This window comes from Lissotriton helveticus, chromosome 10 (genome assembly GCF_964261635.1).
Source record: "Lissotriton helveticus chromosome 10, aLisHel1.1, whole genome shotgun sequence".
NCBI classification, from domain to species: Eukaryota; Metazoa; Chordata; class Amphibia; order Caudata; family Salamandridae; genus Lissotriton; species Lissotriton helveticus.
Window position 1 is genome coordinate 342,731,042 of NC_136071.1, and position 22,056 is coordinate 342,753,097.

At 50.4% G+C, this 22,056-nt stretch overlaps 1 protein-coding gene across 31 annotated transcripts in view; it reads left to right on the plus strand.

Moving 5' to 3' along the window:
• The window catches only part of MAP4 (microtubule associated protein 4), a 1,839,191-nt gene that overhangs the window by 1,683,401 nt on the left and 133,734 nt on the right, over positions 1–22,056 (plus strand). For all 31 annotated transcript variants that reach the window (XM_078662502.1, XM_078662520.1, XM_078662498.1 and 28 more), the window contains one exon: positions 13,011–13,092. In XM_078662502.1, the coding sequence (XP_078518628.1) occupies positions 13,011–13,092 (82 nt within the window). The remainder of the gene's footprint in view (positions 1–13,010; positions 13,093–22,056) is intronic.

A 22,056-nucleotide genomic window follows, 5' to 3' on the forward strand; every position in this document is an offset into this window, starting at 1 on the left:
AAGTCTGTCAGTGGCACCGAAGTATACCCCGCAAGCGGAAATATCAAAGACTTGCCGCAGTTAAGTTTCAGACCCGATGCCTCGCCGAACCGATCCAGGTGGTGTAGCAAGATCGGCAGTGCCTCCCGCGGGGCCGTCAAATAAAATAAGGCGTCATCCGCATACAAGGAGACGACACTGCACGTGTCCCCTACCGTTATGCCCCACGGCGCCATTTCTGTACAGATTCTAACAGCAAAGGGTTCTATGGCCAGGGCGAACAGGAGCGGTGAGAGGGGACACCTCTGGCGTGTACCCCGTCCCAGTTGCCATTCTTCCGATCGTGCCGCTCCCAGTCTCACCCTGGCGTGAGGAGCCCTGTATAGGATGCGAATCCAGCGACAAAAGTTGGTCCACAGCCCCACTGTCCGGAGGACCTCCAGCAGATACCCCCCAATCGACCGTATCAAATGCTTTAGCGAGGTCGACCGACACCAGTACCATCTGTTCCTCCCTGTCGCGAAATTGTGCATAATATGATTCAACCGCCGCAGGTTCATGGACGTCTTGCGTCCTGGGATAAACCCGCACTGGTCCGCATGGACCAGGTGGGCCATATGCGGTGCCAGACGGATGGCCAAGAGTTTAGTCAAGATCTTCACGTCCGTGTTGATCATTGTGATGGGACGATATGCCGAAGATTCATAATTATCTTCCCCTGGCTTTAGGATCATACAGATTTCGCCCTGATTTCATACTTGGTGGGAGAGCCTCGCGTTTGAACGCCTCAAGAAATACTTGCAAGAGGAGACTGGAAAGTGTACCCTCGAATGCTTAATAAAATTCAGGGGGTAAACCATCACTCCCTGGGGACTTAGCCCGCGGCAGGCAGGTCATCGCCGCAAGCACCTCACTCAGTGTCAAGATTTCATCTAGCTCGTCCTGCGCCGCCTTGGGGAGGGACTGCAGAGTCAACCCCTTAAGGTAAGGAAGACAGGAGGTCTTGGTGATAGCGGGCTCCGCTGCATATACCAATTGTAAGTGAGACTTGAGAACTAGGAGGATGCCCACTTCTGAGTGGACCATACCACCAGTAGGTCCCCGGAGGGCCGTTATCCGCTCCGGGGTCTGCTCCCGCCTAAGGATCCAGGCCAACAGGCGGTCCGATTTATTGCCCTCTCTGTGAAGGCGCTGCCTATATTGGCCATGGGTATACCTGTCAAGTCGGTCTAGGATGTCATGAACGCGTGACCGAGCAGTCTATTCCGCCTTTTGCTGCGAGGCATCAGGGTCCGTCGTTGTTTGCAAGATTAAGAGATTATCCTCCGCCTCCTGCAAGTCCTGGTGGAGCTGTCTCCGGATCCCATAAGTGAGGCCCATACACGCTCCTCGAATCACCGCCTTCAGGGCGTCCCACCTAGCGGCGAAAGTAAGCTCCCCCCCTCCCAATTGAGGTTTACGTAGTCGGTAAGGGCAGTCTCAATATGCCCCCTCCCCACTTGGTCTTGTAGGATATCTGCCGGCAACCTCCAAGTCCTAGGGTGGGAAACCGGGGTCCCCCAATTCAAGACGCACGCCACCGGAGAGTGGTCGGATAAATAGCGGGATGATGTGTAACCTCAAGGGACATATTTGACTCCATCTTCGCAACTAGTATCCTGTCCAAGCGACTATGCGTGTTGTGAGTGGGAGAAAAACACGTGTATACCTTCTGTGTCGGGTTTCTCAGGCGCCAAACATCAATAGCCCCTAAATTCCCCATGACCCCCTTAAGCTGCGCTGTCATACGTGGCTTTGTGCCAGCGCGGGGCGGAAACCTATCTAGAACGGGATCCAGAACACAGTTAAAGTCTCCAGACCAAAGCAGAGGTGCCTCCAGGTCGGGGGTGAGGATCTCCTGCAGGATGAGGAAAAAACCAGGGTCATCTATGTTGGGTGCGTATGAATTCAGTATGTTAAGATCTCTGCCATCCAGCTTTGCCCTCAGGAGCAGGTATCTGCCGTGTATGTCCGCCTATACATACTGGATAGCAAACGGGACCCCGGGTGCCACCCATATCAGGACTCCCCTGGCGTATGTAGAAAAGGAAGAGTGGAACACTTGACCCCGCCACTTTTCCCCCAATTTTTGGGCACCATCGTCATCGGGGTGTGTTTCCTGGAGGCATACAATGGAGACTCCATGCCTGCGAAGGAAGGACATGACCCTATATCTCTTAGTACATGTGCCTAGCCCCCTCACATTCCAACTTGAAAACTTATACCCCATGTCTGGTGACGTGGCCCACCCGGCCCTACAACTCTACTCCCGGTGCCACCCGACCCCGTGCCCGAACTGTGATACATACGATGCCTATAACATTCCCCCTCAACAATCCCTCCCAAAACCCCAACCACCCCCCTCCCACGAGCAATATACTTGCAACAACAAAACATGCTGATATGCCCTTACTCTGCTGGTGCCAGGACGTACACAGCTCCTCCATATGCCCAACAGGGCTAAACCACCCAACAGATGAAGAGAGGACTCCCCTCCCCCCACCCAGCTCCCAACGCAACCAGCTAGTATAACGTTAACATGGGACTCTGACCCTCAGAGGTGAAACCTACTCATCTGCCAGAATAACTGCCCCTCCGGGAGCTACACCTCCCTTCCAATCTAAATGTGTCAAAAACACTTTGCCCATCGGGAGTTAGTCCAGGCAAGTCAGCCAACCTTCATGTTGCAGGACCAACCAAAGCTCAATCAAATATGTCCTTCAGGACCGGGCCACAGACACAGCCAGTAAATCTCCCGCCGTTTCAGGGATCGTGTCGACGGTAGGTAGGAGAGTGTCCGTGGTAGGTTGCAGTGTGTCAGGGAGTATCTCATTCTGAGGCGGATCTGCCCGAGGCGCAAGGGGCCCCCGGACTCCAAGAACTCCAGGGGAGGGCCCCATCGTCGCCCACCGTGACCCGCTGCCTCTCCTCGCGTTCAGTGTTGTCAGGTGAACGCATGCGCCTGTTGTTATGTCTCCTTGTGGGTCGTGTCCCCCATGTACTTCTGGCTTCACCCCGTTCCCCCGGCGGGAGGGCATCCCCCCTAATCTCCAGCCACTCCCATACCTCCTCAGGGGCTTCAAAAAAATGTGCCTTTCCCTGGGATATGACCTTAAGTTTAGCGGGGTAAAGCAGCATATACTGCAGGTGTAGCTCCTGAAGTTTCTGCTTGACTGCCAGGAAGGATTTCCGTTGTTCCTGAATTTGGCGAGTGTAATCCGGTGTGAGAAGTTGGCCTGATGTGCAGTGTTCACTATTCTAGTGATCACTATATATCAGTCCAAACAACCCTTATTGATGATTGGTTGTAAGTCAACCTTATAGACCAGCTATCCTAGTAGCATGGATACGAGCAGTCTAAGGCTAAGACTCTAGAGGGCGTGTTAAGCCAGCTGTTTTACCATCACATTACCCCTTGAACACCCAGTGAAAGGACACCACACAAGTGTTATGAAAATAAACAATGTATTTATTAGAATCACAACAACCCTGTACTCTTTATGAGGACAGGGTGCTAAGCACACAACAAAACTCTTATGAAAATACTTAAGTTAGCACGTTATACACAAATGCCCGAGGGGCACGAGAAACCATATACTCTAAAAGTGGAATGCGAGATTACTAGCAGGTAAGTACAGTACTAATAGGCTTTGGAATCGCTAGGACTTGACTAGGGAATCGTTAGATTACTTCTAGGAGACCTAGGGGACTCGGGTGCAGAGTGTGCACTCTCACGCGGGATGCGGGACAAAGTCTATGGAAGCTAGTAAAGGCAAAGTTAGTGTTTACGGGCGAACCCGACCTGGTAGGAAGAAAACGACAGTGGATCCTGACCCTTGGATAGTGAGGCTATGCTGGGGCACCGAAATGCCGAAGTTACCTAGCCCAGGGGCTGCAGCTGCATAGGTCTGAAAAGACATCGGGAATCTCGTTGCCGGACCAGGAGCCTGGAAGAAGGAAGTTGCTGGCAGGCGACCAGTGAAGGAAAGTTCGATGGATCCAAGCCTGGATCAAGGAAGAAGGAAACCTGAAAGCAGAGGGGACCAAGTTCTTGAATCACTAGCCAGTGATTGTGGGCACCAGGATGGCACCGGGCGAAGTCACCGCAGTCAGGTGAGTGGGCGCTGCTGGGCTCTGCAGTCTCTCGGACCAGGAGGCGTTGTCGGCGACCAGGATGGAGGTGCGAGCTGTCCCACGAAGGTTCTTGCTGTCGACGTCGCTGGACCCAGGATTGGGCAACAAGTCTTGGCAAATGCAAGGCCCACGCGGTGGACCTAAAATGGCGTCTTAGCCGGACCAGGAGGGTCCAGGGTACTTCTCCGATGGAGGGAAGCAAGGGCCAGTCTGGAGCAACCAGACTAGCAGCAGTGTTGTCGTCGGGCGTCGTTTGGGAGGCCACAAGCCAGCGGGCTAGTAGCCAAACAACGCGGTGAGCAGCAAAAAGCAGAAGGGCCCCACGCCGATCGTGGAGATGCTGGGGGGCTGCTCTTCGGTGTTGGAGCTGCTCAGGGTGGGGGCTTCTCGGACCCCAAAGCACTCACCAGGAAATTACTTGGTGGGCTTGCTGTGCAGAAGTCGTGCAGTCTTGGCGATGGCCGGTCCCTCGAGGTCTCGTCGCACCCACGGTTCTCAGCTGTGCTGTAGAGGTGGGTAGAGGTCAGAGGTGCCAGGGAAGCCGGTTCTCGTCGAGCTGGGCAGTTGGATTCCGGAGGAAGGACGTGCAGCAGACCGCAGTGTTCTTGATGGTGCCTGCGGATGCAGGGTGACTACTCCTTAGCCACAAGGGAGAATCTTGAAGAAGAAATCGTGAAGTCCTTTCGTGGAAAGTGGTATCTTGATTCCAAAGATGATCTGATTTGGAAGGGGGCCAGTCTCTACCTTTATCTTGGAAAAGGGGGCTGGCACGCGACTAAGTCCTGCCCTAGGGGTGGGACCAGGAGGGGGGTGGTTACACCCACTTCCTTGGCGGGCTTTTCCCCAGCACAGGGTCTGGAGTGTCCCTGGAACTGGTTTAAGCCAGCCTATGCACAGTGAGCACCGGGGTGCCACGTGCAGTCACCTTCCTCTGAAGCCCTGCCTACCTACAATACACAAAACCCTGTCTGGGACGGTGCTGGCACCGCCCCTGGCAGGAAACCCTTTGTCCTTATCTCCTGCTCTGGGAGGACTCCCAGCAGCAGGAGGGCAGACTTGTGTCTCGGTGGCAGCATCCATTTTGTGGATGCTAAGGCTCTGTCTGACTTTTAACCGGGTTATAGGTTACATGCATGTCGTGTCCCTCTAGAAGGGTGGAATGCTAACCCCGTCGCCAGAATTGGCGAGGGGTTAGTATTCCAATTCGTATGACACCTTACTCGACATGTTTTGATAAAGCGATACCAGAGTTGGCATATAACCGCGAGGATTATAATGCACTTAAGAGTATATGGTATGCGATATCATGGAAACGGCTAAGGGATGGATCCCGAAAGCCGCAGACAGGCTCAGCTCATGCCAGAGCACCATCTCACACGATTCCAAGCACTCTGCCTTCAGGATTGTTAAGGCCTGCCATAGGAGTGACTGATAGGAGATCTGTGTGTCCATTTTAGGGTTAGATATAGGTATACTATATCTAAAGCAAAGGGTGAGTACACCACCTTGCCCCAGCTGTCGTGCAGCCAGTTGTGTCAGTTTAGTTAGTCAGCCCAGGGGTGGCATAATACATGCTTCAGCCCCTGGGAGACTTCTGGGTACACCTCAGCCCTGGGTACAGGGACTTGGAGAGGGCCCAGTGCCAATTCAGTACCTGAGTACAATTTGGATAGAGAGAACAGCTAGGCTGTGGGTCTGATTAGCAGGCCCACAGCCAGGGAAAGTCGTAAACCAGTGCAGCAAAAAGCAAAAATCTGGGTGATCATAGGATTGCAGACCCTACTCTCCTACATCCGGGTATACGGACACTTTGGCATTTTCAAAAGTAAGGTTCCCTGCTTCCCTAGCCGCTCTCAGGATGCAGTCTCTGTCCCAGTAATTTAGAATCATAGCAATGAGGGCCCGCGGCGGGGCGCTGGGCCTCGGCGGCTGGACCAACGCTCTTTGTGCGCGCTCAATTACAAATACCTCGGACAGTCCCGTGGGGCAAAGTGTTGTGCGGATCCAGTGTTCCAGTAAGTGCTCTGCATTTCCCATCTCCGCGCGTTCCGGGATTCCAAGGACCCTAATGTTACTGCGGCGTGCTCTCCCTTCAGCATCCTCCGCCCTGCGCTCCAGCTCCCCCGCCGAGGCAGCGAGCCGCAAGACCGTTTGTTTGAGGGACGCCACCTCTCCCTGCAGCTGGACGATATTCCCCTCCGCAGCGGTGACTTTATCCGTTACTTTACGCAGGTCCGCTCTCAGTATTTCACATCTATTTGCCTTTCAAAGGTGGAGTGGGACCCCTGTATTGCCTTCAGCAGCTCCGACCTTGAGGGCTCGCCGGGGGCCTCACCCTCTGCATCCTGGCCTGATTGACGCGTAATGCGCTGCGAAGGGAGCCGCTGGGTGGTGTACTGCGTTATGGTGTTTGGCTGTGAGGCGCGGGCCATTCTGTCCTTACGCATCACAGGAGTTTAAAGGGACCCCCACCGGGCGTCCGAACAGCCGAATTGCCCCCAAGAAGTCCCCTCTCAAAGGCCCGCGGAGATGCGCAGAGTCCACAACAGTCTCTCTGGCCGTGCGCTACTGCGGCTACTCACAGCACCAGCCCCCACTCACCACAGCTTCTTCTGTGAAGTGTCCGTCTTGCATAGCTGGATTCCCTCTGAGCTCGATCGCCACGCCTCGTGGCGCCGCACAGGCCAGACCGGCGCACCTCCAAGGAGAACGGCCAGCATGCCAGGGTCGTAGACCATCCAGGCCCCCAGGGTAGCTCCAGCAGCCACCACTCACTCCTTGTCACCCAACCAGGGCAGCAGCGTGGCAAAGGGGCATCAGCGTCCTTCCTCCCCACCCCACAGAGTGGGCCCGCACAGCTTCTCAAGCCCCACGGCTCCCACCGCTCCCCCACGTGGACCGCGGGCACAATCCGTGATCAGGATGAGGGTCCGACCCTCCCAGGGCTGTCGGTGTTCTTCCAGGACCCCCGGAACTGCTCACTCCGTAGGCTGGCTCTGGCTCTGCAGTCTGCCAGTGCAGGCCTCTGTCCCCAGGGTCTCGATGGGCTGCCGCAATCACTCACTTGGTAGGCACCTTGATGACCGTGGGAGCCGTCCCCGCTGATCCGCTGTCGCTGGTAAGGCCGGCCTCATGAAGCACCCATTGCACGGGCCGCCGCCTCCTCCCCACCAGCGTAAACCGCAGTCCAGGTCCGTACCCCCGATTGTTGTCCCCCGGGTCCTCAGGAGATGCCCTGGGGGCCCCCTCAATGGCAACAGAGGCCCCTTCGGAGCGCCTGGAGCAGGGCGGTTATCCGTGGGGGGGGCAGGGACTGCGGGCCGCCCCCGCCGCTGCTCATAAGCCCCCAGTGCTCCGCACTGCACTGGAGGCCCCCGATGGTAGCGGGTGCCCCCCCCCCCCGGCTGCAGTCGCCTCACCGTCAGGCCCGATGTAAGGGAGTCCAGGAGCCCGGGCCGCTCCTGCCGCTCTGAATCCGGCTGCGGCCGCGCCGCCCGCCCACCGCTGGGCCGGTCAAACCTCAGGAGCACTGCACTGTATGCGAGGCCCCCGATGGCAGCGGGCGCCCCCCTCGCCGCAATCCCACAATCAGGTCAGTGTCCATGGATGCCAGGAGCTCAGGCCGCCTCTGCCGCCGCAATGCAGGTTGCCGCCTCAGGCCCGCGGCCCGTCCCCTGGAAAGGCCACAGGGCTCCACACTTCACGGGAGGCCCCCGATGGCAGCGGGCGCCCCCTCCACCGTCTCGCTGTCCACAGTTTAGGCCGCGAAGGGCCCCCAGCTGGCAGGTCGCTCCCACCGCGGCATATGCCGCAGCACCGGCCTCGCGTGATTCTGGGCCCGCCGTCCCGCAGCCCGGCTACCACCACTGCCACTGGCTTCCGGGAGGGCTAACCCCGGGTCCGGGTGCGTCCCCGGGTCACCAGGAGTCCTGGACCTCTTTTGCTTGGTCCGAGCTCCACAGGATTAAGTTATACAGGATTTTTAAGCTGGCCGGCCGGGAGCTGAAGGAGCTCACGTCATGCTGCTTGGCCACGCCCCCCAAGATAAGATATTTAAACATACCGTCCATGCCTGTACCTACAGCTGATAGTAAAAACACTTCAGAGGGAGGAGTCGACGTAACATCGATTTTAATTAAAAACAGAACTGATCCTGATTGGAAAAAATAGTTAATCTGGCCCACAGAAATGAATAACTGTCAAGATAGATTCCTGAACAAGACACAAGGGTATACAGTGACTAGGCCAGACCCAAGATATGTCCAGAGACAACATCCAGGGATAGTAACAACATACAGTGCAGGAAAACTGTGCCTTGAGTAGATACAAAAAGCTATGCTTACAGAGGTTAAACAACATATATTAACTTTACTTAAAGATGGATTTGATTTGAGAGACTTCATACTAGGGCCTCATAAACCACGTCATAAACGTTTCATATACGCCGGTATCTATGCAGCTAATAATGAGGCATGGAAAATCACGCAAATGGAAACTGCAGAACGAATAAGAGAAATTGATCGTATTAATTTAGAGAAATCAATCTCTGTAGTTGATAATGGGTTAACAACTCTGTCGTCCAGAATTTATTCTTTGGACAGCATTGTATCCTCTGCCATAGACATAATGGAACAGGACTTGCTCATGTTACAACAGGGTCAGTCTCAATTGCGTTCTATAATGCTGCTAGGCTGGACGTTACAACATCTTCGTTCAGGCTATGTGCCTTGGCGTCTAATCAACACCACGTCATTGTTTACTGGATTTAACCTTACAGATAAACAAATCTCTTTGGCACAGAGGGGAGCAGACTATACGGTGCTCAGCATAGAAACACTGGAAATATTACCATTGACTGTTTCTGAGAAACCAGCCATAGAATGGATAATACATGGCACCATTACTTTGCCAGTGAGGATTTTCCAGTTTCAATATTGTTTGAAACACATACCAGCAGGCCTGTATGAAAGGTTAGGTAAAGAATACATAAAGTCAACCTGGGATTTTCCATACACATCCAAATGTTGGAGTAGGAGAAAAGAAGTATTTCTTAGTGGTACACAATGTAACAGCGCACTAAGCGGTACACTTTTATGTCAGGGTATTAATTTACATGGAGCCTGTGATGGTTCTTTGACCAACTTATCCTGCCACCTGCAAGGTTCTCCGGCAGCAGTGATAGATCCAATTTTTGGGCAGCTTTCCAATGGGAGCTACATAATGTTGAATGATCACAGCTGTTGTGGTATGATGCCAGGAATTGCCTATCTCGTAACTGTGTCAGCCAGGGTCACTTGTTGTATGCAAGTATTGTTTCCTAAAAGCAAGACAGACGGGGAGTCGCCGTTATGGCCTTCACTGAACATCTCTTCTATTCGAATTGATACTTTAAGCAGAATGAAAGCCATTCTTTTACAAAAAACTGTGCCACTGACCTTGTCCAAAGAGACGTATGATCTGCAGGTTGCAAGGACTTCTGCAGAGATACATGCCCTTTTATCCACAAACAATCCAATACATTTCGCAGAAATGTTGGGTCGTATCTTAAACATGTCTGATACCAGTGGTATTGTACATGTATTTAAGACGATTTTTTCGGGACTGTTAGCACCTTTTGCAGCAGTCCTCGGCATATTTCCAAACTTCGTGCACTCGGTTTTTGGCGGACTGCCTCTTGTTTTGGGACTCACAGCAGGAATATTATTTTTGCTACTTCTGCTTCGATATGGCAAGCCAATCCACCAACGACGCCCATATCACCATGGAAAACACCCTTCTGGCAATGAGGTGTCGTGAGCGCATAATCCAAATTTTGGGCTGGGCTCGTTCAAGAGATCTGAATACCACATGGCTTCTATCATTCATACCAATCTGCTAAGATTGCATCTTACCTGTTCTAAGATGCCTGATATGTGGAGAAGAATGCTTGCTAGATATCTGTCTAACACTTCCATCAGCAATGCCAACCAATGTGACGCTTTGCTTGGTTCGGTAACGGCTCATGCATTGTGTTGTCCCCAACGGCTACCAATCCTGATGACTGCATTCATGGAGGTCTCACCAGCACAACCAACTGACGGTGATATACGTCGACCAACAGGCACACAGGTACCATCTACTGCGAACATTGCTAATGCGACTGACGCTGACGGTGATGCTTCTCATCTGTGTACAATTGATCTGCTAACGAGGTAGTCCAACTTTCACCTACAGTAGTAGACGATTTTTTTTCAAACTTTGAAGATTTGATGTTTTCTCCCAACAGCGACAGTGATTTTTGAGTTGGCACACAGCGTTCTGATGAACTCTGAATTCGACCTTCACTTTTCAAAACAAAACTTTTAACTTTAGAACTCTATTTTTCTTCAATTTAACTTTTCCAAATTGAACTTTTTTTTTGGCACAAGTAATCTGCTTAAAGTAGAACTATTCTTAGAGAAAAATAAATTTTTGAACACTTCCAAGAGACAATATTTGACCTCGTTCACAACCAAAACAGTTTATATATTCTGTCATGGAATGGTCTCGACCTTTCTTCTGTATTTCAGAGCCATTTCATAAAATGTTATCTAATGACGCATTCTAATAAGCATTTTTCAGATGTCACACTACATGCTTTGAATGAAAATATTGCTTTGAAATGTATACAGCAGAAATGCTCATTTTTCATGTACAACCATTTCGAATGCATTTTATGTATTTTGGGTGGGATTGTAAACACATGCTTCAGATATGTTTTAATGCTTAGAATTTAGTAATATCAAACATAATAAAGTGGAGTGGGTGTTGTACAGCGTTTTAGGACCCTAGTGTAATTTTCCCGATTCATGCCCTTATATAGGTATAATTCACACTACCCTTATATAGGCATAGAAATAATACCCATATTTAGACATAGCCCATGCAGTCCAAATACAGGCATGGATACTTCCACTAGTTCCGAAAAGCCACAAAGATTTTTGGGAAAACTCTGCTTCAGCAGTGAGGGACATCGCCTTTCTTGAATATTGATTTGTCCTAGAAATCATGGCATATTCAAAGAACTACCATTCCTTTGGGGTTTTTTGGTGACGTCATTATGCCCGACTTTACGTCAAACCAGTCACCTTCAAGGTATAAATATGCCCACACTTGCCCTAGCAAACACACGGTGGTTTGGAGCAGTTCGACTATCTACTTGCCCGATGCAGCTCGCTACAGCAAGTGCCGAAGGAAGCCGACCCTCCAGCTGACGCACTGACTAAGAGGCTGCCTTTCTCTCGCTGAGAATCCAGCTCCAGTGTTTCCAAGCTCCCCTTGCAGGCTGTTGGGAAATCGAGTCCCGAGACAGAGATACCAGACCTCCTTCATTCTAAACCAAGGTACGGAGCTGATTAGACCCTAAGTGAAATCTTGGATAAGAATCTTTGCAAAGAAACTAAACCTATGCACTTACTTCTTCCCTTGTACTAGACTTAGGTTAGGTACATCGGGGTAGGCGCATTTTAGAAACACCAGTTGAGTACTTTTAGTCTTTGTTATTTATGTATGTATCTTATGGCTTAGAAACCATACCATGCTTTTACAGTATTAGTTTATAATACTCTTCTTGCTGTACGCTTTATACTTTACAGCCAGTATTACTATTGTAGCAGTTCATTTCTTCTGCATGAGAAAGAAGACTGTTCAATAAATACTTTTATTGAAAAGGCACGTCTCTCTATTCCTCTGCACCTCTGGTGAAACGAAGCATGCACGATTGACTGAGTAAAATATTTATCTATTGTTTCCACGACTCTGAAGATACGTTTATTCTTGGGGAAACAAAGTTTTCATGTTTATGCGGTTGTCCGAAACGAATCCCTTCTTGTGTATTTGAGAAAGTTTCTAGTGACCTCTGAGCTAGCTGGCACTCACAATTAACTCTAATATATTCTATAGAGACCTAGTTGACCGAAGTCCTACGTCACACCTATAGGATATATTATTCCAATGCGCAGAGCCTATTGGGAATATAGGAACTACACTACATTAATAATGCCACGTTGTAGGAGTGTCAGATGTGCTCCTTTTCTCCCCTCTCAAAAATCAGTTGATTAAAATCAAAGGCCAGGAAGGTACAGATCCACTCACCAAAGAGATAAACAAAAATCAAAGCCTACTAAAAGCCTTCTACCATCGCCCTTGTTTTTCACCATAACACCATCAAAGGAGCTACAGTTATACTTAGTGTTTTAAAATCGAACTTTTAATAAAGCACTGTGTCAAATGGGAGGGGGGGTGAAGGTAAGGGTGGAGGCAATGACCTTGGAGGATCCCAAAGCCAAGAAATCAACATTGCTGGTCAGCCTTCTCACCACTTGTCTGACTACTGGGTGCCCTGTATGCCTTGTCATGACCACACATGATTACCAGATGGTAGTCGTGTTGTAATGGAGCAAAGGTGTCAAAACCTAACTTTGAGAATCAATTTTAAAGTTCATGGGAACTCTTTCTTTTGCTGTTTAGGAAGGATCTGTCTGGGATTTGAATCACTCTGGTTTCTACCGGTTATATATCCCATTCATAGATTTTATGTCTGACACGATTAGTGGATTTCTACTACTTTTAGTGGATTTGATGCTTTGTAGCTTTTGCTTTGGCTTGTATGGAAGTACAACTGGTGTAAATCTTAATGTTTTAGAGCATGTAGAGCAAATGATACAAACGTCCTTAGTGTTTTTCAATGTTCAGCTTTAGATTATACTAGTTATCATTACATTTTTTTTAAAGCAGTGTCGCTTTGGTTGTTAGGTCTTGCATTAAGAGTTATTTCTACATTTTGACCAGACAACTCTAATTGTGCCCAAGTATGAACCTTTTCCCCTACTTTCTTGCAGGTGCAGATCCTAAACAAGAAGGTTGACACCTCAAAAGTCACCGCCAAGTGTGGTTCCAAAGTAAACCTGAAACACAAACCAGGTAACCCTAATGAGCAATCTGTTAATTCCACTTTCCAAAAGCTTAAAAGCAAGTGATTGATGAGCTCTGTAGGTGATAATTAAAATGGATAACCAGATGTATTATATACAAAGAGAAATCAGCCGTTTGTACAAACCTGGCTGAATAGTGAATTGCCAGAATGCCTGGGTGACGTAGTAGGGAGTCAGTTTTATGAAACAAACATTGATTCCAAACACCCTCACTGTCGAAAGTCATATTGCGAGCATCACTTCATTCAAATCCAAAACTGATATATTTAAAAAGAATGTGCAAAGACATTTAAAATACTTCAAAATGACTTTGTTCATGTGTTTTCAGTTAACAATTAATAAAGTGAATATGGGTTTTTGGAGTCAGCATCCTCTCCCTCTGCCCTACATAGGATCCTGTGGTAAGCCCAGTTTCTCAAGGATGTTTTGTAGTTTGGATTGGTTGAATGAGAAATGTAAATAAAAACAAAAAAGGTTCCAGTTAATCATGTTTCAAAGAGAATTTTAGCTGCCAGAACTAAGTCACTCTTAAGCATCTCACCATCAAGTTGGGTGAACTTTCAAGTTTTTCGCAGAACATTTACAATTTTTCTGAAGATAAAGTTTCAAAGACCTTTCCATGTGGAAGAGGTGTGGCGCAGTGGCCTGACTCCGGACCATAGGGTTCACGGTTCGATCGCCGGCGGCAGGTTAGCCCAGCACCATGTGACTCTGGACTATAGCTCGCTTAATCTTCCCAACGGCCCCCAGCGCCGGGACACTTCTCCGGAGGTAGCTGTACGCTTTACAAATGCTGGTATTTCATTATTTCATTTCATGGTGATTTCTCATTCTTGGACAAGAAGCAGAGTGGGTACAGGATACTGTCTCTGCAGTACAATTGTTCACACTGATTGATATTCATCTTCTGTTCTACACTTTAAGGATGGGACTACTGTCTGATACTGAATCTTCATATAATTTTTTTGCCATGGGCTTAAGTCAACTTTAATGGCTACCAAAATGCCTGCTGCCTCTCCCACATACAAAACCACCCGGTCCATACATCCTCTTCAGATATTTTGTTTTTAGAGAAGAGCATGCAAGAAAAGGCAATATTTAAATATTAAGTATTTAAAATGCATTGTTGGGGGACGGGTGGCCAAGTAAATCAAGATGGCGGTCGCACACTGAGTGCTCCACAACCTCATCTGCTGCAATCCTCTAGTCACATCCACACCAAATAACACCTGCAGCCCCTCTCGAGTCAACCCTGGGAGTCAAGCATGGTGTGTAGGACCCACAAGGACCTCCAAGAAATCACCTCAAGGGGCTGTCCCCATGGGGAAGTCATTGCAGGACTCCTGCACCGCCCAACATGCAGGGCCGCCTACTAAGTCCTGCACAGAGGGCTCACTGCCGGGGCACCCCACAACAACAAGTGCAGAGGAGGATCGGTGCCGTGGACTGCACCGAGCCACGCCGGAAAGTGCATATCACGTCGGTGTCTAGATTGCCAACCCCAGATGGATGGAGGGGAAAGATGGGGCCTCTAGACTCACCTGTGCCCCCGTGACACAGATATTCCTGCACTATCCCTCTGATTTGAGCATGGTCCCAGGGACCCATGGGGAGACATTTGAGAAATCGCCTCAGGGGACTGGGCTAGACTGCAGCCTACCATGTCCCTTGCGGGGAAGACATTGCAGGACCCTGCTCCATCCGGCCTGCCAAGCCCCGCACAGACTGCTCACCACTGGAGGCCTCCCACCACCTGATTAGAGTGGAGGGGTGTGGTGCTGCTGTGGACTACTCAAAAACCTGTCTTAGAACGCAGACCCCAGTAGTGTCCAGACTGGCAAAGCTGCCCAGACGAGGGTCTAGGAAGTGGCATGTAGACTCACCCGCGCTCTCAGGACTACGGTGTCCCTTCACCACAGCAGAGTGCGGAGGCACGGAGGGGCCACTACACCTGACCTACTTTCCGGAGGGGTCGGGACCCCTGACAACGGGGGAGGGGGGCTGCACCCTCTCACTCAACAAAACCGACAGTACGCAGCAGCAGCCCTCCAGCTGCCTGTGCTGCCTCCCGCCATCTACATTGGGGTGGGGGCGACGTACTGAGTCTCGCACAAGAGGTACCTTAAAAGGGACTTGTACGGCATCTGGGCCGAACGTGACCTACCAGGCCCATACGGTAGGATCACCAACAGGGGACCTGATGAACACGGTTGGAGTGGAGTCACTGTGATATTGAGGGTGACAGAGGCTGAGAATAGGGTCTCGACCATCAAAGATGAGATGGCGACTCTTAAAACAATGGTCTCTGTCTACCACCAATGCCTTCAAAGCTCGGGGGAAGGACGCCGAAAACAGGTCATGCCATAACAACCTGCACTTTGTGATCTTCCCAGAGAATATGGAGCTCAAGGACCCTCATTTCTTCCTGGAATCCTGGTTCTTATCCTGGATCCTGATGGACCCCCTTTCAAAGTGAATCACAATTGAAAGAGCTCACTGCTCCCTGATGCAGCGTCTTCCACCAAAGCCCCCCCCCCCCCCCCCCCCCCCCCCCCAGTTGAGCCCTCGAATTGCCCAGATCCTGAATTATAGTGACAAAGGCATGATCCTTCGTACGGCGAGAAAAAATGTCCACTTTGGATCCTCCTAAATTATGATCTTCTTGGACAACACTCGGTCGGTCCAGAAGCAATGCACATCCTTTGAAGAGGTAAAACAAAACTATGAGCCATGAACCTCCGCTATATGAGTATTTTTCCGGCAGGCCTTGTGGTCCATTTCCAAGACTGTTCCGACTTTTTTTGATACCCATGAGGTGACCTGGGAGTGGGTGTCAAACAACTGAAATGCAGGGACTCTATCCCCATGATGACCCTCCCTTGCACCCACTGCTGCCCTACATCGATCCTCCAATTTAGGGTTGTATTCAGTCAGGGTTGAAGGCACTCGCTCCCTCACGTGGATTCATATGCCCTAAACCTTCAGAAACAAGAAGTCTAACTGTGAGAAACAAACTGCACCATCAAGAACATCCATCCCAGTGTATCCAAAATCAAAACTGTCAGGAAAACACGATGCAGACCCTATGGAATGAACTCTATGATCTAAACCGGTGGTGCTGAATACACATGATGTGGATGGGGTCGCTGAACAATCTTGTAATCGGAGGAGGTCCAATTCTAAAAGCCTCTGTGGTCTGATATCAGTTTTGCATTCTGTTGAAAGAGGGGTTTGGGCTGACAGATGCTTCTGGGGTGGAAGTGTGGGGATAGGGGATTGTTTGGGGTTGGGAACATTACTTTGACCTATTTGCAACACAAAGGTGAAAGGAACCAGAGGCGTTTGACTCAGACCTCAAATAGATGTGTACCAGAACGGAACCCTCCAATCTTGTAGACAATGTAAGCAAAAACAGACTGTATTTTGAGGTCTTTCAATTAAATTCCAGGAATAATACTCTGTAGATGGATGGTTAACAAATAATAAGTCTTATTATTCATTTTTCAAGAATCATCATAGGCCAATACACGTTTCACAACTTGTCGCTTCATCAGGGCAAAAAAAAGAACTTTGCTACAATGCAGTAATCTGTGACACTTGTTAGGAAAAGGAAACTAACAGTAATAATCTTGATCTCAAGATGCGTATAATAAGTAAATAAATCACATTCAGGAAGTTGTAACCTTTGGATGATAACTAATTCCAAGCTTTCTGCGGTACGATGGCTAACTTCTAACTATCATCGGGCAATGCATCTTGTGATCAAGATTATTACTGTCCGTTTCCATTTTCTGACACTTGTCACAGATTATTGCATTGTAGCATAGTATTTTTTTGGCCCTAATGAAGCGACATGTTGTGAAACACATGTTGGTCTATGATGATTCTTGAACAAAGAATGAAGTGTCTTATTATTCGTTCACTGTCCGACAACAGGGTACTATTCCTGAAACTTAATTGAAAGACCTCAAAATACAGTCTGTTATTGATTACTTTGACCTATTACTGTTCTATTGATTCAACTAGCCCCATGTCCTTACGCTGATATGCATGTCTCTCACGATTTGCCATCACACTGCATCACCATGTCCAATGCAAACTAATCACCTAGGCTGCGGCAAACATCTGCAGGAGTGTACCCTTCCAGACCGACCTCTCCTCTGCCAGGATGATCTCTCTAATGTCCTGGAACGTAAAACGCCTCTTAGACGCCAAATGTTACAACCCTCAATCCTAATATTATAGAAAACCATCTTTCTTTGCATCGCCTACCCTTTCCTCTTCAGATATTGATACAACAGGGTCTACCTTGCTGGCTTTTCATGAGGGTCTAGAAGATTGGCCATTCTGCAACATAAGTCCCTCTCCTTTGACGTGTCCAGATGTACCCGGGGTCGCTTTGTGGACATTGAAGGCGTTTTAGAAGGGAAACGCCATAATTTCCTTTGCGTCTATGTCTCCACTTATCTGGTGACGGAAGCACAGAGCTCCTAGATTTCCCTGCAGGCATGACTATCATCGGAGGAGACTTTAGTGCTTCCTCAGACCCTAACAAAGATGCTTCCGGATCCACTACACAACCCCACAGGCTACGAGCTGCACAGCTCAAGAACTGTATGGACACACTATGTCTTTGCGATTATATGGAGGATTTGCCCCCACGATACACCCACACCAGCACACCAAACCCACTCCCCTATTGACCTACTCCTGCTCCCTGCTAAAGACACCCTTCAAGTTACAACCAGTAGCTCCCTCTCCTGTGGCATTTCAGAACACTGCCCATTCACTCATTGCTATTGTCCGTCATACTTGGGTAACCGACCCATATGGCGCCTAAATGCGTGGCTCCTCGGAGACCCTCATTGCACAAACTATTTGGCCACAGAACTTACCACCTACTTTGAGATTAATCATGGCTCAATGGTCTTTCCTGCTTCACTCCGGGATACAAGCAAAGCTACCATACGAGGGCTGGTGAAATACTATATTCAACGGAGCAACAATGGCAAACAGACAATCACAGACTTAGAAGGTTAGATACTCCATCTGGATGGAGTGTCGGGCCTTGACCGATGATTCAGGGGATTCCAGACGTAAGCTGTCACGGGCCACAGGTGCCCTGATAGAGACTTGTCTGTATTGTGGAGGGCCTTTACTCAGAGGGTCTATGATCACGGCGATAAAAACTGGAAATTACTCTACGTGCTGGCCATTAGAGATTTTGCTTTATGGTTGGTACTGAAGCTGCAGGGCGTGACTATACACAAATCAGTGGGAGTGGAGGAGGCCATCTGGGACACAAATTCAGATTTGTTCTTTATTAAGTTAATTAAAACCATACCAATAAAACTAAGAACAAGTCCCAAATAAAATGTACACATCAAAAGAGTTTTGATTTGCCAATTCTACATAAAATTCAAGAAATAATACAGGGACTGTTTTGTGCGGCATTAGCTCAAAGTGCTATTGTGCTTAGCCCATCTGAACGAGATACATTAGTGATAGATTCCTTACCTTAGAATATCCCCAGGCGTCAGACTGGATCCGGAAAGTTTTTCTGCTTAGCAGTACCTCTGCGTGCCAGTAGGTGGCGGCCTGCGGCTCCACGTCCATCACTGGCGTCGTAGGCGCCGAGATGACGTCACAGAGAGTACTTAGGCGCCACCCATGTGCGCTGACGTCAGTTCTTTCTTTTTCCGCGCCAAAAGCGCAGATCCGGATTGAGCACGTACCTCGGTCATTTTTTGACCACTTTTTGAGACTTTTTGCCTCCGCAAAGTGTGTCCTGGTGCACGTAGGGATGCCCAGCTTCAAGTCTTGTGGGTCGTGCCGACGTAAAATGTCGGTGGCTGACCCCTGTGATGTCTGCCTCTACTGCCTGGAGACCAGCCATGACTCCCGGGATTATCTGGACTGTCGAGCCATGGCCCCGAAGCCCTTGCGGGAGCAGCGCCGGAAGTTGCTGGAGACCCGGCACTCCTCTCACCGCCGCTCGGGGTCTAGAGGCCGTTCGCAGGACCACTCCTGGGACCGGAACGTTGCTCCTCGGGCTCTAAGTCTTCGCCTTCAGACTCTGGTAAGCGACGCCATAAGAAGTCAAAGAAGCGTGCTCGCTCTCCGACATCCCCCCGTCACTCCTCAGAGGCGGACGAGGGGGACAGGAGCTCCGCCCCAGCGGCTCCTCCGGAGCCTGGGAGTCCCACGGCCTACCCCCCGTACCGGGTCCGTCGGTGACTCCTGAACAGATGCAAGAATTTCTTGCTGCCATGGACTGCCTTTTTAGGCCTCGGGCTCCCATTGGCACGCCAGCGGGCCCTGCGTCCCGTGTCCAGATCCTGTTGGCCCGGTGGCACCGCCCCTGGCACCGGAACCACTGGATCCAGCGCCCTTGGCTCTGGCCCCGGTACCACAAGGTACAGCGCCGCTGGCTCCGGCCCCGGCGCTGCCCTTGGCTCCGGCCCCTGCGCCGCACTGGGTGCTGTTTATGCCACCCCTGCCCTGGTTCCCGGATCATTTTATTCCGGCCTGGGATCCACATTGGGATGCAGCACCACCCCTTCCGGCGCCATTGTCGGCGCCGCTCCCGGTGCCGCTGACCCCCTCTCCGGCTCCGGTCCTGCCGCCGCGGCCTGCTCCTTCTACCCCGGAGCCAGACAAGGACTGGGACGGCTCCGAGGACCCCCTTTCGCGACAATGTGACTCCGAGCAGGATTGGGTGGATGACCTTCAAGGGGCGGGAGAACTTGATGTGTCTTCTGACCTGGGATTTGCCTCTCCTCCGCCTACTATGGAGGAGGGTGCTTTCCACACTATGGTGTTACATCGGGCTGCGGAGGCTCTTCATCACGACCTCCCTACGGTGGCCCTTAAGACCATCCTCCTTACAGAGGTGCTCCAGACGGCATCTACGTTGTCTGAGCCCCTGCTTCCTTTCAATGAGGCCCTCACCGAAGTCCTCTTGGGCACTATGGCAAGAGGTTGTTCTCCTCTGCCAGCTTGGGTTGCGGTCAGTTAACACTGCCTGCTTGTTGGGCCGCTACTCGCACGCAATGTGGGAGTCGGTAGCCGAGGTCTTGCCTCAGTGTCCTGAAGAGAGGTCCAGGCTGTCCTTTCCCGAGTGGTTGCGCAGGGCTAGGATGCGGCGAAGTTTGCCATCAGGTGTGGTCTGGACATCGCGGATTCGCTGGGCAGGGCGATTTCCTCAACTGTGGCGTTGCAGCGCCATGCCTGGTTGCGATCTACCGGGTTTTCGCCCAATGTCCAGAGCTCGCTCATGGACATGCCCTTTGATGGCTCCTGCCTCTTTGGTGACAAGGCTGACAATGCCTTGGAGCGCTTTAAAGACTTGTGGACCATGGCCAAATCTTTAAGTCTTTCCACGAAGAGCCCTGCCACGTCTAGGTTTCGTTCCTTTCGTTGCCAGGGTAAGAATGCCCAAGCAGCCTCCTCTGCTAAGCCTGTGCTGAACCAGCCCCAGTGTGGCCGCGGATGTGGCTTCCGCAGGGACGGGACTGGTAACCAGCGAGTGGGTCAGTCCACCTTCACCCCCGCTGCTTCCGCCTCTAAGTCTTCCTAATCCGAGCTTCAGGGAGCATCCCACGCCGGTGGGTGGCAGGGTACGACACCACCTCCACCACTGGTGCGAAATTACCTCGGACAAGTGGATGCTGCAGATAATCTGAAGAATCAATTATCTCCGTGCACACTTAATTTTACTTGTGGTTATAGGACCATTACTTTTGGCGCTGTCCTTGTCGCACTGTGTCTGCCAGTGCCTTCATAAAATGATAAGATTATTTATAGTTTGTTAGAGCATTCGGTAAATGTTGTAATTTTGTGTTATGCTCTGAATACTAAGGTCCTGTATGTTTTGTTCACAGACCCCTGATGAAGGGTTAATCTGATAACCCGAAATGCATTCGGTAAAATGAAACGTGATGCTTAATTCATGATTACAATGGATTTTTGGAAAATAATGGATGCAATGAACATGAAGTGTTAAATAAAAACAGAATGAGTTAACACCAAAACGTTAGTTTGGAAAATTATATATATTTTTTCAAGAAAGTTGAAGAAACATTTCTGTTTCATGTGAAAGGAGCGCGCCCTTTGTGATAACACGATCACATTTCTTATCACTTGCTGCAGATAATCTGCCACGGTTACTCGCTCCCCTTTCTGTCCTCTCCTCCAGCCATGCACCTCAGTACCACCGCATGTCGGGGGATCATTTGGCTCTTCTCCGTCAGGAAGTCACAGCCCTCCTGGCCAGGGGGGCCATCAAGCGCGTTCCCGGTAAGGAAGTAGAGAGTGGTTGTTATTCCCACTACTTCCTGGTCTCCAAGAAGGACAAGTCGTAAATAGTTTCCTCCGGAAGGAGAAGTTCAAGGTGCTGACTCTGGCTCAGGTCCTGGCTGCCCTGGACCCTGGAGACTGGATGGTGGCGTTGGACTTGCAGGACGCTTATTTTCACATTCCTGTCCTGCCGTCCCACCAGCGTTACCTGCGGTTCACGGTAGGCCAAGAGCATTTTCAGTTTGCCATGCTCCCCTTCGGCCTTACCAGTGCCCCTCGGGTGTTCACGAAGGTGATGGCCGCAGCTCATCCGCGCAGGTCAGGGGTGTCAGTCTTCCCCTACCTCGACGACTGGCTGTTGAAGGCGGGCTCCCTCCAGGCAGTCGGCGCCCACCTCCAGACTACGGCTGACCTCCTGCATTTGCTGGGGTTCTCCATCAACGTGCCGAAGTCGCACCTGAGTCCCTCTCAGAAGCTCCCTTTCATTGGAGCAGTTCTGGATTTGACACTGTTTCGGGTCTATCCTCCCGAGCAGCGAGTCCACGATATTCAGGCTATGGTTCCGCTCTTTCAGCCTCTATCTCGGATTTCAGTCAGGATGACCCTCCGGCTTCTGGGCCTGATGGCCTCCTGCATCCTGCTGGTGACACATGCA